Below are 23,613 nucleotides of genomic sequence, written 5' to 3' on the forward strand. Positions count from 1 at the left end.
GGATATAATGGAGAATAGAATTTCAAAGGGGAAAGTGGAGGGGGGGGAAGAGGGTATTACCATGTGATATTTTTTATAATCATGGAAAATGTTAATAAAAATTGAGGAAAAAGGAAAAAAAATTAACCTGGGCTAGAGTGAGACCCTACCTCAAAAAAAAAAATTTAAACATAAATATTTTTTTAATTTTAAGCACACTCAGAATCATGTAGAGTAAGCTGAAATCAACAAGCAGAATGAGTAGCTTTACTGCCTATTTGGTTTTTAGTCATATGACTATAATAATTATGAGTACACAGGTCTTCACTTAATACTACAGTTTCACAGATTAAAAATGAATCGTTTGTGCCAGGTGTGGTTGTTCACACCTGTAACACTAGGGATATTGACGCAGTAAGACTGTCTCGTGTGTGAGGCCAGCCAGAACTACATATAGTTAGGACCAGGCCACACAACAAACTCTCAAAATGAAAAACGGCTGGAGAGCTGGCTCAGAGGTTAAGATGCTTGCCTGCTAAGCCTGACGACCTGAGTTTGCTCCCTCAGTGGCCATCTAAAGCCAGACCAACAAAGTGGCATATACATCTGGAGTTGTTTGTCATGGCTAGAGGGCCTAGCACGCCATTCTCATTTCTTTGCAGCAGGTAAGTCTAGGCCTTCCTCTGGAAGTACAGCTCTCAAGAAGATCCAGACACCTACAAGCAGGACTAAACCAGCAAAGGACCATGTACATTCACCTATTTCCTATCCAGGTGCAAAGTGTGATACAGAAACTGAGAAACTGAAATACTATGTTTGGCAAAACGAATTTTCATATTTTCCCTAAGTATGCTCAATTTTTACGAGTATAAAAACAGTACAGCTAGGCTGGAGAAGTGGGTCAGCAGTTAAAGGTACTTGCTTGCAAAGCCTACTAGCCAGGGTTCAATTCCCCAGTGATGACATAAAGCTAGAGACACAGTAGCACATGTGTCTGGACTCTGTCTGCAGGGGAAAGAGGCCCTGGCATGCCCATGCTCACTTGCACACACACTCGTTCTCTAAATAAAGTATTTTTAAAATTTGAAAACAGCCAGGTGTGGTGGTACATGCCTTTAGTTCCAGCACTCAGGAGGCAGAGGTAGGAGGATCTCTCTGAGTTCAAGGCCACCCTGAGACTACGTAGTAAATCCCAGGTCAGCTTGAGCTAGACAGAGACCCTACCTCAAAAAAATCATAAAAGCCAAAAAAAAAAAAAAAAAAACACCTGAAAAAAGGGCTGGGAAAATGGCTCTGCGGTTAAGGCATTTGCCTGCAAAGCCTAATGGCCCAGGTTCAATTCCCCAGTACTCATATAAAGCCAGATGCACAAAGTGAAGCATGCATCTAGAGTGCATTTGCAGCAGCTAGAAGCCCTGGCATGCCCATCTGTCTCTCTTTCTCTTTCTCTTTCTGCTTGCAAATGAATAATAAAATATAGAGCCAGTCGTGGTGGCAAACGCCTTTAATCCCAGCACTTGGGAGGCAGAGGTAGGAGAATCGCCATGAGTTCCAGGCCACCATGAGACTACACAGTGAATTCCAGGTCAGCCTGGACTGCAGTGGGTCACTACCTCAAAAAAAAACCAAAAAATAAAAACGTGTGTGTATGTGTGTACAGACACACACACACACGCACACACGTATATATATGAGCTAGGTGTGGTGGTGCACACCTTTAATCCCAGCACTTGGGAAGCAGAAGTAGGAGAGGATCACTGTGAATTCAACACCAGCCTGGGACTAGAGTGAGCTGTAGGTCAGCATGGACTATAATGAGACCCAACCTCAAAATAAATAAATTAAATAAACACACACACACTAGAGTAAATTAGAATCCCTGAATTTTACCTGATCCTAGGTGTTTGGGGGAGCACATGGAAAATATCTTACAGAAAAAACATCATTTTAGTCCTCTAACTAGATATATGAACACAAGTTGTATTACTATTTTCTCTGTCATTCTCACTCTAAAATTAAAAAAAAAAAAAAAAATGGTTGCGTCCCTGTCACCAATGGGTTGTGACAGATGCTGCTGATCTAGCACCTTGAACTTGCCAAAATAGAATGTGAACAAAGTCATTCTTTCCAAAACCCACTGCCCCACTGGGGAGTCCATTCTACTGGGTAATATAACTGAATGTGGCCTCATAGGTCACCAAGGATGAGTTTTCCTTGAGGCAGGAGTGGCTGGAGGGTGGGAGCCCAGGCATAACCAGGCTGTTCTGGTTCCATGAAGCAGAGCCTACAGTTTCTGGCAGCATTATGATCAGTGTTCAGGACACTGTGACTTGGGGTTTACTGTTAATTTTTTATTTGCACTTGTGTATATATGAACACATAAGGCATTCTTGCTGCTGCAAAGGAACACTAGATGCCTCTGCTACTTTTTCTGTCTCACTTACATGAGTGGCTTGGGAATTAAACCCAAGTTGGCAGGCTTTGAAAGAAGGCCCCCTTTAAAGGCTGAGCAATCTTCCCAGCTGACCTTTACAAATGTTAAGTCACCCCAGGCATAGTGTTGGATGTCTAGTAATCTCAACACCTGGGAGACAAGAGGCAGGAGGATCTAAGCAAACTTGGCCTATTATTCATATAGCAAATGCCAGGCCAGTCAGGGCTACAGATTCACACGCTGCCTCAAAAAAGTCAAAAGCCAGGCTGAAGAGATGGCTTAGCAGTTAAGGTGCTAGCCTGCAAAGCCAAAGGATCCTGGTTCCACTCTCTAGAACCCATCTAAGCCAGATGCACAAGGGGTCGCATGCATCTGGAGTTCCTTTGCAGTGGCTGAAGGCCCTGACATGCCCATTCTCTTTTTCTCTGCCTTTCTCTCTCTCAATTTTTTTTTTTTTTAAGCCAAAAGCAGGGCTGGAGAGATGGCTTAGTGGTTAAGGCATTTACCTGCAAATGCTAAAGACTGGAGTTCTATTCCCCAGTACCCATGTAAAGCTAGATGCACAAAGTAGTACATGATCTGGAATTCGTTTGCAGTTGCTGGAGGCCCTAGTATGCTCATTCTCTCTGTCCATTTTTCCTCTCTATCTCTCTCTGCTTGCAAATAAATGATTAAAAAAAAAATTTTTTTAAGCCAAAAGCAGTAAAATTAATGGTTAAGTCTTAGGCAGGTGGTTTTGTGCTACGGTCATACCCACTGCTCTCTCTGCATGGTACTTAATAAACTTTTTTTTAATAGAAATAATGTATACAATTAAGTTTCTAAGACTTATTTTCCACACCTACAAATAGAGCTGGTCTACTAGTCCTGAAAATTCTTTATGAGTCTAAAATCCTTCATCTATGAGAAACTGATTGATTAGATATACTTCTATTTTCTTCTTTCCAGTAGATTATTGGCTACAGGCTATGTAAGTCTAGCACTAGATATTTTTTTAAATATTTTATTTATTTTAGAGAGGGAGAGAGAGAAAGAGGCAGATAGAGAATGGGTGTGTTAGGGCCTCGAGGCACTGCAAAGGAACTCCAGACATGTGCACCACCTTGTACCTCTGGCTTACATTAAGTACTGGAGAACTCAACCTGGGTCCTTAGGCTTCACAGCCAAGTGCCTTAACCACTAAGGCATCTCTTCAGCCCTAGTACTAGATTTCTGACTTAAAGCAAAGTGGCAGTGCTGGAATGTAACTCAGTGGTCCAGCTCAGCTTGTTCCAACCCCAGTTTTCCATTCCTGCACCCAGGAAAACCAACTTCTGTAGATTTTATATCCCTAATAGGCATTACCTCTATAAGTAGACAAGCCCTCAAAATAACTTCTCAAAGAGATCCTTCTTGTATTCTTAGTCCAAACAATGTTATTTGTGTCAAATGCTCAAAACAGTATCTACAACAGACTAACCATGTGAAAGGTGAAGTCATTCACACAGCACACCGTCAGAACTGGGTGTGCGACAGTAAGTGGTCGAAAATCCTCACCACATGCAACAACCTCAAGCAAGTATGAGGGTTTTTTTCCTCCCTACATATTTGGCAGAGGAATATAAACTGATTACACACCTGCAAGAAATGCTTCTTTCAAAGGACTGTCAAAAAGCAAAACGAACCAAATCAGTCACCAACAGAAGTAGGTTTCTAGTGAGGACTATTAAAAAACAACACAATACAAGTACAATCTTTGGGGGGAAAAAATACCAACTTTCCATCATAAGCTAATAAATGGTATTAAAAAAAAATAAAGTCGACCTGGGTGCAAATAGTGCAATATCATGAAAATATGTAAACTGAATCCAATCAATAACTGGAGGCAGATGTTTGATTCCTAACTAAGGTAGTAATACTGAGTTAGAGCCGCATCTATTTTGTTGCAACACCGCTCAAGTTGTTTTTTTTTTTCTTTTTCAAAATTTCAACTGTACAAAAAAAGAAAATACCTTTCTTCCCCTGCTCCCCTCCAAAATACAGACAGTCCTAACCTTTTGAAGATTTCAAAACAATCTTTTTACTTACACAACCTTCAAGAATATCGCAACACCCAAAAAAAGAAAAAAAGGAAATCTCTCCAAAGCATAACTGTCTTGAAACGGTGATCCATATTTTATGTGAAAATGCTAAAGAGGCAAAATGGTGTTGGGAAGAGTTTTTTGCTTTTTTTTTTTTAAAGCTTATTTCAACTCGGATAGCCACGCGCGCTTCGTGGTGGCAGACTCTCCCAGAACGCGGTCGATCCCGGGCCGGTCGAGAACCCCCGCCCCAGCCCAAGCCCGGCCCGGCCCGGCCCGGCCCAGCACGGCGCGGCCGAGAGAGAGGAAGCGCCGAGAGGGCGGGCGGGCGGGCGGCTAGGGCTCCAAGCAGGCCGGGCCGGGCGGGGGAAGGGGCACTGGAGGCGGCGGGGCGCGCTTCCGGGGACTGCGCGGGCGGGGCCGCCGCCTTAGGCGCGGGGCCCCAGCCGGGAGTCAGGGGGTCAGAACCCGGAGAGGGGTCGGCCAAGGGGGCTGCCTTGCTTGCATGCCCCGCATGCCGGCCGGCCGGCCAGCCCGAGTGCAGCAGGTGGGGCGGCGGCCGCGGCAGGGCGACCGAGCGGGTGGGCCGGAAAAGTGCCGGGCGGGCGGGCGGACGGGCGGGCCCGGAGATGGGGGGGGTGGAGGGAAGGAAGGATTTGGGGCTGGGGGGGGACACACCACGGTGGCTTGAAGGGAAAGCTCCCGCTCACCTCGGGCGACGACTCCCAAGTCCGCCGTGGACGCTTGTCCGCCAGGAACAAAGCTCGGAGACGAGGAGCGACAGATCAAGAGGAGACGGTAGACTAACGAGAGAGAACCGACAGACGACGGGCGGCGGGCGGGGAGCGCGAGCCAGCGAGCCAGCGAGCGAGGGCGGGCGGTGGCGGGAGGGCGGGGAGCGACGTGCGCGCCCCCGACCGGCCCAACGGGCTCGAGCCGGAGCCTGTCGCGACCCCGCGCGCGCGCGCACACGGACGCCTCAGCCACGATTGCTCAAGAGCGCGTCCACGCCCGAAAAGCAAGACGCTTAACCAATCATTGCAGCCGCGTGGGGCATCACGGGAAACTCCGGGGGCTATAAAAGACCGAGTTGCTATTTTATACTCCCCGAGTCACTCAGCCTTTTAAGTAAGCTGGGTGGGGCCGGGTGCGCGTGCGCCGTTTTAATTACTCCTCCTTCCACCACCCACCCCCTCCGTACTGCCAACTCTTTCGCGCAAGCCAAGTAGGTCCTCCTTTGCCTGGTGTGGCTGCGCGTGCGTAGTGACGGGCCTGACCCCGGAAGACCGGACGCCTGCGCGGAGGGCATTTACGGTGACAGTACACCCGGCGGGGAGCCCCGGCCAGTCATGGCGGAGCCGTGGTCTGGACAATCCTTGCAGGCTCTGCCCGCTACAGTGCTCGGAGCGCTGGGCGCCCTGGGCAGCGAGTTTCTGCGGGAGTGGGAGACACAGGACATGCGCGTGACCCTCTTCAAGCTGCTGTTGCTGTGGTTGGTGTTAAGTCTCCTGGGCATCCAGCTGGCGTGGGGGTTCTACGGGAACACGGTGACCGGGCTGTATCACCGCCCAGGTGAGGCGCCCTACGAACCTCGGTGGTGTGGCTGTTACCACTACCACCAAGCCTAACTGTCCCAGTAAGACTGCCACTGTCACCTCCCCCCCAAGAGTCTCATTATACCTAGACTTAGGCGACCATTCCGTTTAGTGCCAGAACCGCCAATCCACTGTCATTGTAACTTCCTCAGAACCTTCACCAGACAATACAGTCCCTAGCACCCCAGCCCTAGTCTAAATTAAACAATACTGGTGACCCCTAACCTGGGCTGATGCCTGCTCAGATCCCCATCCGCAGTCTGCTGCAACTCTGTGTTCCTGCTTCCAGGTTTGGGTGGCCAGAATGGATCCACACCTGATGGCTCCACGCATTTCCCTTCATGGTGAGTAAATCTGTCCCTACCACAACCCTATGCTTTGCATGCACAGGACCCTCCTTTGCTGGTGGTAGGGAAGGGAATTATCAGGATATACGTGCACCACCTTACTGGCCATTTGCAGACATCCTTCAAGTCTGCGGGTAGACCTCAGGCTTCCAGTTAGGGGGATACTAATACCTGGAGAGCCCCCTCATCAGCATGCAGTTTAGTAATCTTTTTTAAAACTTAAAAAAGAGAGAGTGATTGAGATGGGGAGGAGATATGATGGAGAATGGAGTTTCAAAGGGGAAAGTGGGGGGAGGGAGGGTATTACCATGGGATATTTTTTATAATCATGGAAGTTGTTAATAAAAAAAATTGAAAAGAAAAAATTATTTATTGGGGTGGAGAGATGGCTTAGCAGTTAAGGCATTTGCCTGCAAATTCCCAGGGCCATCGTAAGTCAGACGCACAAGGGGGCGCATGCGTCTGGAGTTCATTTGCAGTGTCTGGAGACCCTGGCTTGCCCATTCTCTCTCTGCCCCTTTCTCTCTATGCTTTTCTCTCTCTCAAATAAATAAACAAAAATTTAAATTTTTTAAAATTTAGAGAGAGAGAATGGGTGCACTAGGTCACTCAGCCACTGTAGATGAACTCCATATACATGTGTTACCTTGTATGTCTGGCTTATATGGGGCCTGGGGAATTGAACCTGGGTCCTTTGGCTTTGCAGGCAAGCACCTTAACTGCTTGAGTGGTGGTACTGTCATAATTTCAGAAAGATGAAGTGGCAGGTCACTTGGGAGCAAGACCCTCAGTTGGGAAGTCTGTCTGTTGGGAAAGCAAGGGCCTCTATTGAAGGCAGGTACTATACTACTGAGTTGTAACCCCAGCACTGACAGCCTCTGTTCTTCACTTAGCACACTGACTGATCATATCAGGTCAGCCTCCTCTGCTGTAAGACAAGAGCTCACTAATCAGGGCATTCAGCTTATCTCAACTTCTACCAGATGGCAGAGGTCAAACTTGGCCCAGAAAACAAGGGCAACCCAGGCTCTGCTCAAAGAGAAAGCAAGAGATTTGCAAGAGACGTGAGTACAAAGACAAAGGCGGTCAGGGAAGGCTTTTCCCAAGGCACGTAAATTGATGGCAAAGGCCAGAGGGCAATACAGGATTCTGGCCAAGAATGGACAGGGCTGGAGAGATGGCTTAGCGGTTAAGCACTTGCCTGTGAATCTATGGACCCCAGTTCGAGGCTCGGTTCCCCAGGTCCCACGTTAGCCAGATGCACAAGGGGGCGCACGCATCTGGAGTTCGTTTGCAGAGGCTGGAAGCCCTGGCGCGCCCATTCTCTCTCTCTCCCTCTATCTGTCTTTCTCTCTGCGTCTGTCGCTCTCAAATAAATAAATTAATTAATTAAAAGAATGGACAGAATAAGGCCCACAGTCAAGGACAAAGGTGACATATTGGGAGAATAGATTAGGCTGTGATGGTGGAGTATGAACATGAAGGCATTGAAGAACTGACTCAGCAAGGACATGAATTGATCTAATTTTTCTTTATAATTTTCTGTTTAATGTTGAAAATATAAATGTGTCCAAGAGAGAACAATCTGGGTGTGGTGGCACACACCTGTAATCCTAGAACTCAGGAGGCAGAGGTAAGAGGCTGACTGAGAGTTCAAGGCTACCCTGAGACTACATAGTGAATTCCAGGTCAGCTTGGGCTAGAGTGAGACCCTACCTTGAAAAATGAAGAGAGAAAGAGACCAGGTACCATACAGGAAAGGCTAACCCTACCTAGTTTTCTGTCTTAGGAACAAGGTAAAATGACAGCACCACAAGGTAGGGAACCAGGAAGAACAGGTATGCAAGAGGAAAATGGTAGACCCAAAATGAACTATGGAAATGAGCAGATAAGTCTAGAATGTGGCCTCATTAAGGCCAGTTTAACCCCTAGGAAGGGGCTAGGGAGAGCCAGTGTCAGGGACTCTTCTGCTACCCATGAAATAACCTCTCTGCCATTTTTTTTTTTTTTCAGGGAAATGGCAGCAAATGAATCTCTCAAGACCCACCGAGAATAAGGGAAGACAGCAGCAGAAGGGTCTTCAGAGGCATCACTGGGTCTGCTGGCTCCTACACTGGATCCTGCTGCTTCCCAGACCCCTTGAACGACTGCAAGGGTTATGGGGTTGGGGCACAGGAGTACCCCAGTACTTCTAGGGCAAGCTTTCATTACCTTCAGCCTTGCCTCAAACAGCCCCAGGTACTGGGCAAGAGAAGAGCTTGCCTCTACCCTGGTATGGGTGCCTTAAGGAGAGAAGACCTCTCACAAGGATCAGAGCTCAGGAGAAGCCTTTGGGTTAGAGAGGCAAGTAGCCCCTTGTCTTGGCTTTTTTCCTGTCCTTTTTATCCCCTTGGGATGTGACCCTACAGAGATTTGCCCCTCTGAGAGGAATCCTGAGGTTGACAAGTTCTGGGTTTTGTAAGGAAAATCTTTTCCCCTGAATTTCCAGTTTCCTTGGTTTTGCTTTGTTGGCAGGGAGCCAGGTAATTCTGGCCTGCACCAGGCCTCCTATTCTATGGTTACTAAGCTGGCCACTCAGGTATAAGCAAGGCAACATGTCTTTTTTGGCACCATCCTGATGGAGGCACCAAACACCAACCTCCCTGTCCCAATTAGAGCTTTCTAGGTCTAAGGCAGGCATTGGAAATTATTTCCCAACTGTCCTCATTCTTGGGGAAGAAGCTAGATGCCTGAGAGACAGGATTCAGTAATTGAGTCCCTCTGGTGGACTTCCATTTCCACTGTTTAAGTGCCCAAAAGGTCTTGGGTCTGCCAAAACCCTTAGAAGAAGGCACTAAGCAGTTACTACATTGACTTCATAATGTCACAAAGCCTCATCATTTTTCATAATGAACTGGCATAAATAGGGCCTTGTCCTGAGAACCCACTGGTATTCCATCACCCTAGGGACCCTCAACAAGAAAGAACCACATGCCAGGGTCTCAGTGGGTTATGATGGAGAAGTTCCAAAGGCGGGGGTGGCAAATGACTCTATAGGAATACCACTTGCTGGGGTCACTATGGCTCTTGAAAGTATTGTGGTCCTCAGTTTGCCTCCTTGCCTAATGATTGTACTTCTGCCTGTCTCTGTTGGGCCACTAGCTACCTCAGTGTCCCACTGCCTGCTTCTGTTAAATATTACATAGCCATCTGGCAGCTGTTGCCTAGACAGATTTTTGTGGCAGGTGCACTGTAAATGAGACTATGCTGAATTCATGTACATGTACCTACTCCAGCAATGTCATCTGGACAGCAGGAAGATACTCTTCACAGCCTCAGGCCCACCCCTTAACATCACTACATAGAATCAGGGTCTCACATTCCACCCCAGGCTCAACTGAAGATGTGGCATATTAAACACAGAAGTGCATCAGTTGTGTGGTTATTCAAGCAGGACAAGTGTGCATGCACAGGAGCAACTGGTGAGGGAACATATTGGGGCTGTTGTCTGGAGCATCAAGCATGAACAAAATGCAGAGGTTATATCAGCTCCCTGGAGAACTAGTGGTGGTTACCCAAGATGAGGGGGGATGGTAACTTCCCAGTTAGTTGTTTTGTTTTTGGGTTTTTTGTTTTTGTTTTTGTTTTTTTTTTTTTTTTTGGTTTTTCCAGGTACGGTTTCACTCTAGCCCAGGCTGACCTGGAATTCACTATGTATTCTCAGGCTGGCCTCCAACTCATGGCGATCCTCCTACCTCTACCTCTCAAGTGCTGGGATTAAAGGCATGAACCACCATACCTGGCTATCTTTTTCTTTTTCATGGTAGGGTCTCACACTAGCCCAGGTTGACTTAGAATGTACTCTGTAGCCCAAGCTAGCCATGAACGCATAAGGATACTCATACCTCAGCCTTCCTTAAAAAAAAAAAAAAAAAAAAAAAAATAGCCTAGCTGGGCAGAGTGGCACACGCCTTTAATCCCAGAACTTGGAAGGCAGAGGTAGAAGGATCGCCGTGAATTTGAGGCCATCTTGAGACTACAGAGTGAATTCCAAGCCAGCCTGAGCTAGAGTGAGACCCTACCTCGGGATAGGGGACTTATTTATTTGCAAACAGAGAGAAATAGAAGAGAGACAGAGAGAATGGACATGGCCGGGCCACTTGCCACTCCAAGTGAACTCCAAATGCATGTGTGCATGTGCCACTGTGCATGTGGCCTTATGTGGGTACTGGGGAATCATACCCCTGTCCTTAAGGCTTTGCAGGCAAGCACTTTAACTGCTGATCCATCTCTCCAGCCCTCCTACCTCAGCCTTCTAAATGTGAGGATTAAAACTGTGAGCCACCATACCCTGCTTTTTTATTGTTTTGTTTTGTGATAGGATTTTGTGTTGCCCAGGCTGGCCTCCAACTTACTATATATCCAAGCCAAATTACTATGTAGCCAAGGCTGGCCTTAAAGTCCTCATCCTTCTGCTTCCACAAGAAGGGACTTCAGGTGTCTACAGCCCTGTTGGTTCTTATAGACCTGGCCCTTTTCAAAGGAATCTAAGCCTATCTTGGAGGCCAGGAAAGTAATTATCATATTGGACCTCAGGACCCCTGTGAACAAAACACAATGAAGCAGACCATGGCAAGTGAAAAGGAAAAAAGTTCCTTTAATTGTTTTTCTGGAGTCAGTAAATTCCAGTTATAGGCAGCAACAGAAAAGGTGAGCCCAGGTAGTGAGTGTGCCATGGACAACACTACTGGGCAACAGGCTGAATTGGCTGGGGAATGTGGAAGTGTGAACCCATGTCTGCTCAGCCACCCTCAAGTTAAAGAATAAACTGCCCAGGGAAAGGTAACAGTATGAACTCGTGGGGAGCAAAGCAGAGGAGGTGGCCTAGGCCCACCCTGCCCATAGTAACAACCCTTTGGGAAACTGTGCTACGATAGCCTGGACAGTTGTTACCTTCCCCACAAAGATGAAGCCTTTGCTCCAAGCCAGCACCTAGCAGAGTGGGTCAGTGAGATTGTGGACTAAACAGCACACTGGATAAGCTAATCTGTCATTGGGAAGTGGGGTCCTGAAGTTGGAATGTGTTGGGCAAAGGATAGACAAGCTGGCCCCTCAACCAGCTCAGTGCAAAGGTCCAATTAGCTCTCCATCACCGGTTCTGTTTCACTGTTCTGACTAAAATCTATAGAACAGCATTAAAGGTGAGACTTCTGGGGGCCACAGGCCATCCTCACTTGAGAGTATAATAGTTTGTGGGCACAAAGGGCATTTTGCTAACCATAGTCATCTGCTGCTTTTTGCGCACCTCCACCAGCAGCTGTGTCCCTGGCCGGCTGTACTTGGATGGCACATAACCCATTGCCACATTCTTCTTCAGGCAGGGCGAAGGGCAGCCACTGGTCACAGTACCTGTCCAGGCATAGGCCATGGGTCCACATCACCCTTCCAGGTCAGGCCCTCACCCTCTTGGAAAAGTGGCAAGGGCTCCCCCCCACCCACCCCCACGATCTACCTACCAATCATGGTGCCTTCCATGCTCAGGATGGGACTGTGTGCCCGCATTGGGGCCCCCTCACATATCAACCCTACACGTCTTCGCTGCACCTCGCCCTTCAGCTGTGGAACAATGACTTTGGCTCCTGGGAAGTCCATAATAGCTCGGCGGCGCTTTCCTATAACATAACACAACAGACCTACGCTGCACTCTGTAGAAGTTCTGTCCATGAGGTGCTTACTGTAAGGACCCCAAATGGCATCCATCAAGCTTCACTTGGGCTCCTTCAGGCTGTATTCCTCCCCTGCACTGCAATTAGCCAACCACCTCATATCCTTGGAAGCCATGCTAAGGGTCCTCAGTTTGTAATAGGGAAACCCATAGTGGTAACCTTAAAAGAAATGGAAGCTCAGAAGGCTGACTCACTTGCTCCGGCATATATAACTAATTTAGACGCAGGGATGGACAGGCTGGTTTCATTACAGGTCACCTGAACCTCCAGGAACCCTTGAATGCTAGCACAACTCACCCAGTGTCCAGCCAAGGCTGCCCTCCACGGGTGTGGTGTGCTCGTCAATGTCATTCCCATATAAGCAGAGTCCTGCCTCGAGGCGCAGGCTGTCCCGGGCTGCCAACCCTGCCAGCTTCACCTCAGGGTTTTCCAGCAGAGCAGTTGCCAGGTGGACTGCCTCAGAAGTTGGCACTGAGATCTGTACAGAGGACCAGAGAGCAAGGTGGGCAGTTTCTCTCTGTCTTGAGTCCTGCAACCACTGCCCCCCCCCCCCAGTACTTTTTGAAGTGCTGGAGATTGAGCCTAGGACACTGTTCATGCTAAACAAACACTGCCACTTTAAGTTATCACTAAGTTATATCCCAGCCATTCCATTTTTTGTTGCTGTTTTATTTTGCTTTGGTTTTTCAAGGTGGAGTCTCACTTAGATCCAGGCTGACCTGGAATTCACTATGTAGTCTCAGGGTGACCTCAAAGTCATGGCAATCCTCCTACCTTTGTGTCCCAAGTGCTGGAATTAAAGGTGTGAGCCACCATGCCCAGCCAGCTCCCCATTGTTTCTTTTTTTTTAAAGAACTCCAGATACATGCACCACTTTGTGCATCTGACTTACATGGGTACTGGGGAATTGAACCTAGGTCCTTAGGCTTCACAGGAAAGTGGAAAGTGTCGTAACCATTAATCCTTTTTTTTTTTTTTTTTTTTTTTTTTTTGGTTTTTCGAGGTAGGGTCTCACTCTAACCCAGGCTGACCTGGAATTCACTATGGAGTTTCATGGTGGCCTCGAACTCACGGTGATCCTCCTACCTCTGCCTCCCGAGTGCTGGGATTAAAGGCGTGCGCCACCACGCCCGGCCATTAATCCATCTTTCTAGCGCCTTCCCTCCCCCCTTGTTTTTTTTAAAGGTAGGGTCTCCCTGTAGCTCAAGATGACCTGGAATTCACTATGTAGTCTCAGAGTGGCCTTGACTCGAACTCATGGTGATCATCCTACTTCTGCCTCCCAAGTGCTGGGATTAAAGGCATGCGCCACCACACCCAGCTTACCATACATACCTCCACACCATCCTCTCCTGTGTATCCACAGCGGGTCACACGACAGCCAGACACACCAAACACCTCCATCACAGCACTGGTCATGAAGGGCAGTTTCCTCAAGTCATCTGCTACACCAGCCTGCAGTACTTGGGCTGCAGTGGGTCCTGGGCCCAAAGAGCCAATAACCAAGGATCCTGAGCCCAGCACCCCTCAAAGCCACAGCAGGACTATAGCTCTGAGGAAGCACAACCCACCCTGAGCCTGTCTTACTCTCCAAGTTAGGAGAAGTGGTCCTTGTCCCTAGCCCATGGAGCTTGTACAGTTGGTGAGGGGAGAGAAAAGATACCTAACTTTAGAATTACGGCACACAAGTATGATGATGTCCACATCTTCATATGGCAAGGCCTCCGTGCTAAGCCATAAATGAGGCCAGGAAGACAGGCTAGTTCTAGACTCAGCCCAGTCCTCTTACCTTGCAGGGCTAATAGAGCATTATCTATCACCTCCAGGCCCACATCACTGCCCCTGTTCTGAAACTCCTTGACCTTGTCCTGAAATAAGAGACAGAAACAGCACATCAATGTCTGAGGTCACTTACAGAGCACCTACCATTAGCTGGATAATGTAGAGGTGGGCAATGAGAATGGGCTAGTTCCCAGCTTACAAGGTCACATGGCTAGTGGATGATAGGAATGACCTAAGTCCAGCTCTGTCACATTTTTTACCCTCACCAGAAGATACTCACTTAGGGGACAGAATCAGCATTATCTCCTCACCTCCCTTAGTCTCCACCACCAAACCCTGGCATGGTCTATGGAAGGCCTGCTCATTTACTCAGCCATTTTCTGAGCCCCTTGGCTACACCAGGTCTATTTTAGGGTGCTGCTTTATGAACAAGGAAGGTAGTTCTTAGAACAAAAAGCAACTGAGCAGGCATGGTGGCACACACCTTTAATCCCAGCACTAGGGAGGAGGATCACTTTGAATTCAAGGCCACCCTGAGAGGACATAGTGAATCTCAGGTCAGCCTGGGCTAGAGTGAGACCTAACCTTGAAAAACCAAAAGAAAAAAAAAAAAAAAGCAACCGTACCTGCATGAGTGCCAAGTCCTTGTCCCAGCAGCCAGCGTTGGACACTACATATAGGTGTCCCTCAGAAGTATTGGTCACAATCAAGTCATCTAAGATACCTCCAGCTTCGTTGGTAAAGAGTGACAGTGTTCCCTAGCATCAAAGTAAAGAGTCTTTACCTCTTAAACCAAGCGACCAACGGGGAGCTAGACACACCACTCAGCTACCACAAACTCATGAGCAGGGTAAAAGATGCAAAATTCAAATCCAGAGTCTTGGATCCTCATGTGCCAAGTAAATTTTCACCCCACCCCACCTTTAGAGGGCCTCTCCAGTCTAGTGGAACCTCTGTATCCTTTCCTACTCAATACTGAGATCCTCATCTCACACATGAATTGATCCCTAGGAGCCACTGCTTGTCCTACCCAGATAACTCCACCCATCCCTCAACTCCTAGGTTAAAAGCTTCAAAGACTATCCCATATGCTCCCATGGCATTCTTTCACAGTATTCCCAAAACATTTTGTGAAGCTGGCCATAACCTCCACGTTTGATAAATAAAGAACCTAAGCCGGGCGTGGCAGTGCACGCCTTTAATCCCACCACTCGGGAGGCAGAGGTAGGAGGATCGCCCTGAGTTCGAGACTACCCTGAGACTCCATAGTGAATTCCAGGTCAGCCTGGGCTAGAGTGAGACCCTACCTCAAAAAAACAAAAGATAAGTAAATAAATAAAGAGCCTGCAGCTGAGAAGTCACACGAATCACCTGGGGATCCTGAAAATTCAAGTTCCTAGAAGGTGGTGAGCTTACTTTAGGGGCCACACTTTTAATAGCAAGGGGACTTACAGCATGAGAGAACAGAAAACTGCACATAAACCTTGGTTTCTGGCTTCATAGCCTGGTGTAATAAGGCTGGGATGGCCTCCATTCCAAGTTTGGCTGGGTGTCTGGAAATGACCCCATCCCTCAAGATAGCAAGCCCTGCAAAGACACATCTTACCCAACTTTGTGTGTCTCAAACTTGAAGTGGATACTTAACCTGCTTGCCTGGGTCATGACTCAAAACAGCCATTGAGCAGAAGTAAATAAAAGGGCCCACCTGATTTGGCCTTAATTCAGCAATGTCTCCAACCACTAGACTCTCCAACAGCTTCACCCGGTCACAGCCAAATATTTTAGTCTGGAGAAGATATCAAAAGCCTTAGGTCACTGCAACAGCTGCAACCTGAAAAGCCACTAAACAGAGAAGCATCCTCCATCCATCCACAGAGCAGTCAAGCTCAGAAGTGACTGACTAGTCTTTTGGTTCTGGAGGTGGCAGAGGCCTTACCCCCTTATCCCTCCACATCTCCCAGCCTAGGTATGACTAAGGGGCAAGGAAACTTAATAGGACGCAGCATCTGACTGAGATAATGAACCAATTTCCAGTTCCCAGCACAGTAGGTGTGAGCTCTAGCAAACCCAGGCTGTTAAAACTACACAATGGGAGCAAGGAGGAAAGATTAGAGGAAATGATCTGAAGACTCTCTGAGTTAGTCAGCCATCTGCTTTTCTTAACATTCATAGTTTCTGCATAAGACACCTTAGCACAGCATTGTGCAAGTGGACTAGGGCCTGATCCAGCAGCTGGTACTTCTCTGGCTCACCTGCAGCATGTGGGACACGTCAAAGAGCGAGCAGTGGCGGCGTGTATGCATGTGCGACTCAACGTGACTGTCTCGGTACTGCACAGGCAGACTCCACCCCGCAAAGGCCACCATTTTCCCTCCATGGGCCAAGTGGAAGTCATAGAGTGGAGTTCTGTGGAGCACGTCCTGTGGGCAGCCAGGCTTAATGCCACCAGGTCCCCAGGACCCAGCAGCCTCCCTCCCCCGCCCTCCAAAGTCAGCAGTTCCCTTTATCCCACCTGTGAACAACTGAAAGAGCGACCCAGGGCCAAAGGGAGTGCCTGCAGGCGAAAGCCCAGAGAGGCCCCCATGCGCACAGCTCTCTGCATTGTCACTGGCAACTGGTGCAGACGACGCACACACAGTCCACCACTCTGCCAGGCACGCCGGGAGATGTAGTCCAAACCCCCACCGGGGCAGGTCTTTGCAGCGCGAGAGGGACCAGAGGGGGGTGGGAAGCCCAGAGGGCAGGCTGAGTTTAAAGCTGGGAGTACTGTGAAGCACTCCAGCCTCAGGCTCTTCCTTCTGGCTAACCAAAGCAAGTAAGGCAGATATGAGCTGGTTAGACTGTCCAGAAGCAGAGCTGGGTGTTAGACCCTCCCTGTGAACTGTCCAGCCTCCAGAAGGTCAAAGTTCTGCAAATGGCTGAAAGACCTGAATTACACATTCATGTCAAATAGGGGTGGGGGAGATGAAGAGGTCACAAGAGGGTGAAGCCAGATTTACAGGCACAGTACCCTTGTAGTCTGGCCTCATGCAGTATTTCCGGCTCTCCCATTAAGCAGACACAGGCAGCCAGCTCTTAGTTATGCATTCAACAAGTATTTATTGATCTTGCCCATCAGACCCAGTGCTGGAAGCTTGGGGGACACAGCTGTGAATGAAGTATGGTCTCTGCTATCCCAGGGCCCTCTTTGGTCATATGAACTTAGGACCATTGTTCCCAAGACCGTGGCCATCACCCTTCTAGGAGAAACTGGGTGGTGCTAAATAAGTGATCCTGCAAGTGAAGCCCCCACTTTCAAACAGGGGGTGGCTGAACTTCTCCAAAGAGCTGTTGATCATACACATGTCTCATTTTCCAGGTGTGAGGCACCTTGTAACATTACTTCATAATAGCTCCCAGAAGCAGGAACCAGAGGGAAGCAGAATTTTTTTTTTTTTTTTTTTTTTTTTTTGGTTGGTTTCTGTTTTCTCAGTAGGGTCACCCTCTAGCTGAGGCTGACCTGGAATTCACTATGTACTCAGAGTGGCCTCTAACTCACAGCGATCCTCCTACCTCTGCCTCTCAAATGCTGGATTTAAGATGTGCTCCACTGCACCCATCAGGAAGCAGAATTTTAGCACAGGAAATGCAGGTAGCCTGCATGATTCAGTAGTTGGCCTAAGGTAACAGAGAACCTTAGCCTCTCAAAAGGGACCAGTGAGACCCTCACTTGGAATGTTCCCCCATTTCCCTCAAGGCAAGGTTGTTCTCTCATCATGACTAGAAAGAAGCAACTAGAAGAGGGGCATGCATCCTGTGCTCTGGGCTATGTCAGATGGCAGACAGTCTACAGGTTTGGTTCTCAGACTCAATAGAAAACACACTCAGGAGCCAGTTTAGGGACCTCAGACTCAGGGTCTTCAAATCTCCAGCTTTGTCTCCAAGGCAGGTTACATAGAGTTTAAGCAGGAAATTTCTTTTTGTGGTTAGAACATGGGGTATGGGGGGGCACTAGGGGAAGCAGAAGGAATGGGGCATATATTCCTCAGGCTAAGACCTTGACAGGGCAGAGGTGCCTTCCAGGGCTAGATACAGCAGTTTTATTCCAGCCCACTGTACTCAGTAGGACTTAGTAGGGGAACTGAACCCGTAGCCAACAGGGGTGGGTGTGCATGTTGGCAAAATGGGTGGAGGATGCTCAAGGATTCTTAACAAGTAGAACCAGAGTGTTTTTAGGTTAAGAGACGGAATTTGCATTGCAGACAGAGAAAGATAAGAGTGCGTACCCCTGCCAGGAACTCATGCTGAAGCAACTGGGTGAGCCCTAAGAATTCTGAATTTGTCAATGTGACCCACATAGAACTTGGATGCACAGGGAACAAGCTTCAGCCTCTGGTGGCCCAAACCATGTCTGGGCGGGCACAGGAGACCAATGTGTCGGGAAATAGCTGTCACTCAAGTGTAGGAGAGCAAGTTCAGGTCATAGCAGCCATCCACCTGCAATACAAGAGACCATCAGTTCTGACCTTCTCAAAGCAATGCAAGCCAAACAGAGGGACACAATCACTCACTCACATCAAAGCGGCCGATCCTTGTGGAGGTGTGACTGGCCCGAATCATCTCTGTCAGCGCCCACATCTGCTGCACCTCAGAGGATACTCTGCTGGGGTCTGGGAGACCCTGCTCCAAAAGGAGGGGTCAGTGGCCATGAGTCTTTGCCCAGCAGTGACCTATAGAGGCCAAGCTAGGCTATGAGGCCCTCTATCTGAGAAGAGTAACTGAATAACTTATGGAACATGAGGTTAAGGTCATGTGTCCAGTAAGCAATCCGGCCCACACTGGAGATGTCCCAAATCCCACAGACCACCCAAGAAAATGAGACAAAGTAAATCAGTGGCGCTGGGTCTATTCCCAGATTCTTGTGGTGCTGAGAAATTAATTCAGAGCCTTGTGTATGCTAGGCAAGTGCTCAATCACTGAGCTGCATCCTCAGGCAGCCCCAAATTCCTACAAAGGTCTACGTGTATACATGTGCAGGATATCACAGCCATTTATTTGTAGTTTTTTTTTTGTTTTTTTTTTTTTTGAGGTAGGGTTTCACTCTAGCTCTGACCTGGAATTCACTGTGTAGTCTCAGGGTGGCCTCGAACTCATGGCAATCCTCCTACCTCAACCTCCCGAGTGCTGGGATTAAAGGCGTGCGCCACCATGCAGCCTTATTTGTAGTTCTTACCCATGGTGAGAGCTTACCTCATGGAGGGGTGCAGGCTGTTCACTGGGTACTGGGTGGGAAAGCCACTTGGGGAAGTTCACAGCAGGGCTCTGCAAAGCAAAGGCACAATGTCCTAAGTGAGCCCTGACACCTGAGAGCAGAGAAAAAGATCCCTCAACCTAGACTATGGGAAAACCCTGCTCAGGCCCATACAAGCCCGAGGAGACAGTAAGATTACTAAGTTTTCCTGTTATGCAGCAGGAGAACCCAAGAACATAAGAAATAAAGTGTCTCTCAACACCTGAAAGTTCAATCTCTGAAAGTGATTTGAGGTCGGGGTAGACAGCAGACAGAACCTCACCTCTAATTATGAAATTCCACATTCACACCCAGTTAACTTCCAGGAAGACTTCCTTCTGGGTCTCACCAACTTTACCCATCACCCACCCAAATGCCTCAGCTCTCCCAGCTACATCCAGAAGCCTCTTAGGGAAAAGACCAGGCACTGCCTCTCGGATACTCATTACCTTTGGTCCCTGCTGGTAGATCTGCAGCTCCTCCAAGGTGAAAGATACCCATAGAGGTGATGGTTGCCTCAGAATCAGGCGCAGCTCCAGTACTCTGGCCATGTCACACAGCATCTGACATAGACACATGCACAAGAACCCAGCAAAGACCCAACTCACTGCCTAAGAACCTCCCAACCAGCATTAACCCAAGATGCTACCTCCCCAAGCCTTTGAGAAGGAAACAACAGCTGTCCTTCCAAGGCACCTGCCTGGAAGCCCCAGCCCGATCCAGGCTTGCTGCCTTCTTCTCCCACTGTTCTGGTGCAGTCCCCAAACCTGGTTATGTGGAGGTCCAGCTGACCTGGTGCTTGAACAGAGATACATACTCCTGGGCTCCCTCTTCACTGTGTGGATCAGGCATCAGACAGTAGTCCCGCAGGCAGGTTACCCACTTGCCCGGTGTGAGCATTGAAGACTGCTGGCGGACACGGATGCTTAAAAAGGCTGTGTAGTAATTCTTAAATGTGATCTCCTGCAACTAGAGCACACACAACCCACCATGATAAATCAGACCCAAGCCCAATGATACCATCTCATCCTTTCACTGGGAATTCTGTGTTTCTGCTAAAACAATTCAATAAGCACAACTAAGGCACAAACACAGTTTTGCTATCCTACAGGTGCTTACAGTCTAGCAAGTCATACACACAAACCATGACAGGAGATCTTACCACATATCCAAAATGCCATCAGAAGTCACACTCCTGGGCTGGAGACATGGATTAGCGGTTAAAGGTGCTTGCTTGTAAAACCTGATTGCCTGGGCTTAATTCCTCAGTACCCACATAGAGCCAGATGCACAAAGTGGCCCATGTGTCTGCAGTTTGTTTGCAGGGGCAGGAGGCCCTGGCACCCCTATTCTATTGCTGTGTGTGTGTGTGTATCTTTCTCTTTATCTCTCTTTCTCAAATAAGTAAATAAAAAAATTTAGAAAACAGGGATGGAGAGATGGCTTAGCGGTTAAGCGCTTGCCTGTGAAGCCTAAGGACCCCGGTTCGAGGCTCGATTCCCCAGGACCATGTTAGCCAGATGCACAAGGGGGCGCACGCATCTGGAGTTCATTTGCAGTGGCTGGAAGCCCAGGCGCGCCCATTCTCTCCCTCCTTCCCTCTCTCTCTCTCTCTCTCTCTCTCCCCCTCTTTCTCTCTCTCTCTCTGTAGCTCTCAAATAAATAAACAAAAAATTTTTTTGAAAATTAAAACAGCCGGGCGTGGTGGCACATGCCTTTAATCCCAGCACTCGGGAGGCAGAGGTAGGAGGATCGCCATTAGTTCAAGGCCACCCTGAGAATACAGAGTAAATTCCAGGTCAGCCTGGACTAGAGTGAGAGCCTGCCTCGAAAAACCAACCAACCAAAACCCCCCCAAAAAAATATAAAATAAGTCAGAATTCTAACCCTAGAGGAAGCAGAAAGAATATGTACGTATGGAGCCCAAAAGAGGATGAGTACACTTAAGTGGACCAACAAAGGTAGGTAATGTAAAAGTAGCATATGCAAAGTCTAGTGTGTAGTAGGAATGGTAGTGTACACGTTTAATCCCAGCACTAGGGAGGCAACAGTAGGAGGAGTGCTGTGAGTTCAAGGCCAACCTGGAACTACAGAGAGTTCCAGGTCAGCCTGGACCAGAGTGAGAACATGCCTCAAAAAAAAAAAAAAAAAGTTAAAGCCAGCTGGGAGTGGTGGCACATGCCTTTAATCCCAGCACTCAGAAAGGCTGAGTAGGAGTATTACAATGAGTTTGAGGCCAGCCTGGGTTAAACTAAGACCCTACCTTGAACCCTTCCCCCATTCCACACCCCAAAATAAAATACAGATATCAAGGATCTATCTCAAGCCTACTGACTCAGGTTTTCCAGGGTAGATTCCTTTAACTTTCCCAACAGATGCTAAGAAACAACTTGGGGGAGGGAGGAAGGGGGACGGTTGTATAGCCACACTGTACCACAAAACACATTTGGGGGCTGGAGAGATGGCTTAGCGGTTAAGCGCTTGCCTTTGAAGCCTAAGGACCCCAGTTCGAGGCTTGGTTCCCCAGGTCCCACGTTAGCCAGATGCACAAGGGGGCGCACGCGTCTGGAGTTCGTCTGCAGAGGCTGGAAGCCCTGGCGCGCCCATTCTCTCTCTCTCCCTCTATCTGTCTTTCTCTCTGTGTCTGTCGCTCTCAAATAAATAAATAAATAATTAAAAAAAAAAAAACACACACACATTTGGCCTGTAGGGCAAGTGGAGCACAGAGAGGGAGATTGGTCCTGAATGCCAGGCCAATAGTAATAGCAAAGATATAGGCTTCAGTATACCCTGCTATATGGCCGGAAACAAAATGCCCCTCTTGGTTCATAATCGTATTTTCAGCAATACCTTGGATTTGGGAAAGCGATGTTGAAGAGAACAAGACAGGAAGCTCTACTCTAGCAAGGATTGTACAAGGTTTCTGGTGAAATAAGCAAATGATTAAATCGCAAGAGCCAGAGGCATAGCAGAAGCTTTGGGTAAAAATAAACAAACAAACAAGCAAAAAAAAAAAAAAAAAAAAAAAACTGGGAAACGCCCAAGTGCCCAACCTTCCCTGCCCAAGAGCACTGGTCCCGCCCACGGGGGGTTCAAATCTCTCACCTCGAAAGGCGCGACGCCGGGGAAGGTGACATCGATGACCAGCACGCCGGGCCGACCCTGGGAGGTCCGCACGTCGCCTACTTGAAGGGCTACGGTGCTTTTCACATGACAGGGCACTAACACCCGGGACATGACACCAGCGGCTGCGAACAAGCGCAATCACAGCTTGCAACCTCCCACCACTAATCCTCACTCGCTTCCCCAGCCGAGCCCGAAGAACTACAACACCCGGGAGCCCTCGCGCTCGCTTGGGCCAGCCAATCATCGATGCCCAGGCTATCGGAAGTGTCTGCGGAAGTTCTTCTTCAGCCAATCACCACCCGCTTTAGAGCTGACTGCGGACCGCGCCCGGCAACCGTCAAACGATCCCTAACGCTGCTGTCTTGAGCCATCCAGCGATTGTTACTGGAGGCATAAGCCATGAACATAGTGACTAGCCAACAGGAATGAAACATAGATATTGGCAGGGAGTGGTACCACATGCCTTTAATCCCAGCACTCGGAAGGCAGAGGTAGGTGGATTGCCATGAGTTCGAGGCCACCCTGAGACTACATAGTTAATTCTAGGTCAGGCTGGGCTAGAGTGAGACCCTACCTCCAAAACCACCCCCTCCAAAAAAAAAGATATTGTGGGGGTGGAGAGATGGCCTGTGAAGCCAAAGGACCCAGGTTCATTTCCCCAGGACCTACGTAAGCCAGATGCACAAGGTGGCACATGCATCTGGAATTCATTTAGTGGCTAAAAGCCCTGGCACACCCATTCTCTCTTTCTCTCAAACAAATAAAATACAATACAAATTTAAAAATAGATATGGTGAGGCTAGAGAGATGGCTGAGCGGTTAAGCACTTGCCTGTGAAGCCTAAGGACCCCGGTTCGAGGCTCGATTCCCCAAGTTAGCCAGATGCACAAGGGGCGCGTGCGTCTGGAGGTCCTTTGCAGTAAGCCCTAGTGTGCCCATTCTCTCTCTCTCTCCCTCTCCCTCTTTCTCTCTCTGTCGCTCTCAAATAAAAATAATAAATAAATAAACTAGATATTGTGGGGATGGAGAGATTGCTTAGCGGTTAAGGCGTTTGCTGGTGAAGCCTAAGAACCCAGGTTCAATTCCCCAGACACACAAGGTGGCTCACATATCTGGAGTTCAATTGCAGTGGCTAGTGGTGCAATTTCCTTTCTCTTTCTTTTTGTTTTGCCACGGTAGGTTCTCACTCTAGCCCAGCTTGACCTGGGATTCACTCTGTAGTCTCAGGGTGGCCTTGAACTCACAGCAGTCCTATTACCTGTGCTGGGATTAAAGGCAAGTGCCACCACACCCAAGAGTCTCCCTTAAAAGAAAAA

General features: G+C 48.4%; 4 protein-coding genes across 6 annotated transcripts in view; 1 reads left to right on the forward strand and 3 right to left on the reverse strand.

Annotated features, from left to right (window-relative positions):
- Rhoa (ras homolog family member A) overlaps positions 1-5,344 on the reverse strand; it is a 53,015-nt gene extending 47,671 nt beyond the window's left edge. Inside the window, exon 1 of the mRNA XM_045136675.1 lies at positions 5,184-5,344. The gene's annotated coding sequence lies outside the window, so the exon portion shown is untranslated. The remainder of the gene's footprint in view (positions 1-5,183) is intronic.
- Positions 5,345-5,478: 134 nt separating this feature from the next.
- Positions 5,479-9,824, forward strand: Tcta (T cell leukemia translocation altered). 2 transcript variants are annotated; one of them, XM_045137062.1, is made up of 4 exons: positions 5,479-6,045; positions 6,358-6,412; positions 7,309-7,479; positions 8,429-9,824. In XM_045137062.1, exons 1-4 carry the CDS (start codon positions 5,823-5,825, stop codon positions 8,469-8,471), a joined length of 492 nt encoding a protein of 163 aa, XP_044992997.1. In that variant the 5' UTR covers positions 5,479-5,822; the 3' UTR covers positions 8,472-9,824. The 2 variants fall into 2 exon arrangements, with proteins under 2 accessions (XP_044992997.1, XP_004664289.1); XM_004664232.2 differs by lacking the exon at positions 7,309-7,479 and having other exon boundaries at positions 5,493-6,045.
- Positions 9,825-11,026: 1,202 nt separating this feature from the next.
- Positions 11,027-16,697, reverse strand: Amt (aminomethyltransferase). Its single transcript, XM_004664233.2, has 9 exons — positions 16,415-16,697; positions 16,155-16,322; positions 15,608-15,688; positions 14,529-14,660; positions 13,910-13,988; positions 13,456-13,601; positions 12,418-12,598; positions 11,911-12,066; positions 11,027-11,803 (listed from the first exon to the last, which is right to left on the reverse strand). The coding sequence occupies exons 1-9, from the start codon at positions 16,502-16,504 to the stop codon at positions 11,625-11,627; spliced, it is 1,212 nt and encodes a 403-aa protein (XP_004664290.1). The 5' UTR covers positions 16,505-16,697; the 3' UTR covers positions 11,027-11,624.
- Positions 16,698-17,323: 626 nt separating this feature from the next.
- Nicn1 (nicolin 1) lies at positions 17,324-22,488 on the reverse strand. Of its 2 annotated transcripts, none has more exons than XM_004664237.2 (6): positions 22,277-22,488; positions 19,964-20,140; positions 19,621-19,734; positions 19,132-19,203; positions 18,457-18,561; positions 17,324-18,378 (listed from the first exon to the last, which is right to left on the reverse strand). In XM_004664237.2, exons 1-6 carry the CDS (start codon positions 22,406-22,408, stop codon positions 18,337-18,339), a joined length of 642 nt encoding a protein of 213 aa, XP_004664294.2. In that variant the 5' UTR covers positions 22,409-22,488; the 3' UTR covers positions 17,324-18,336. The 2 variants fall into 2 exon arrangements, with proteins under 2 accessions (XP_004664294.2, XP_044992729.1); XM_045136794.1 differs by having other exon boundaries at positions 19,618-19,734.
- Positions 22,489-23,613: the final 1,125 nt, after the last annotated feature.

This window comes from Jaculus jaculus, chromosome 17 (assembly GCF_020740685.1).
Source record: "Jaculus jaculus isolate mJacJac1 chromosome 17, mJacJac1.mat.Y.cur, whole genome shotgun sequence".
NCBI lineage: Eukaryota > Metazoa > Chordata > Mammalia > Rodentia > Dipodidae > Jaculus > Jaculus jaculus.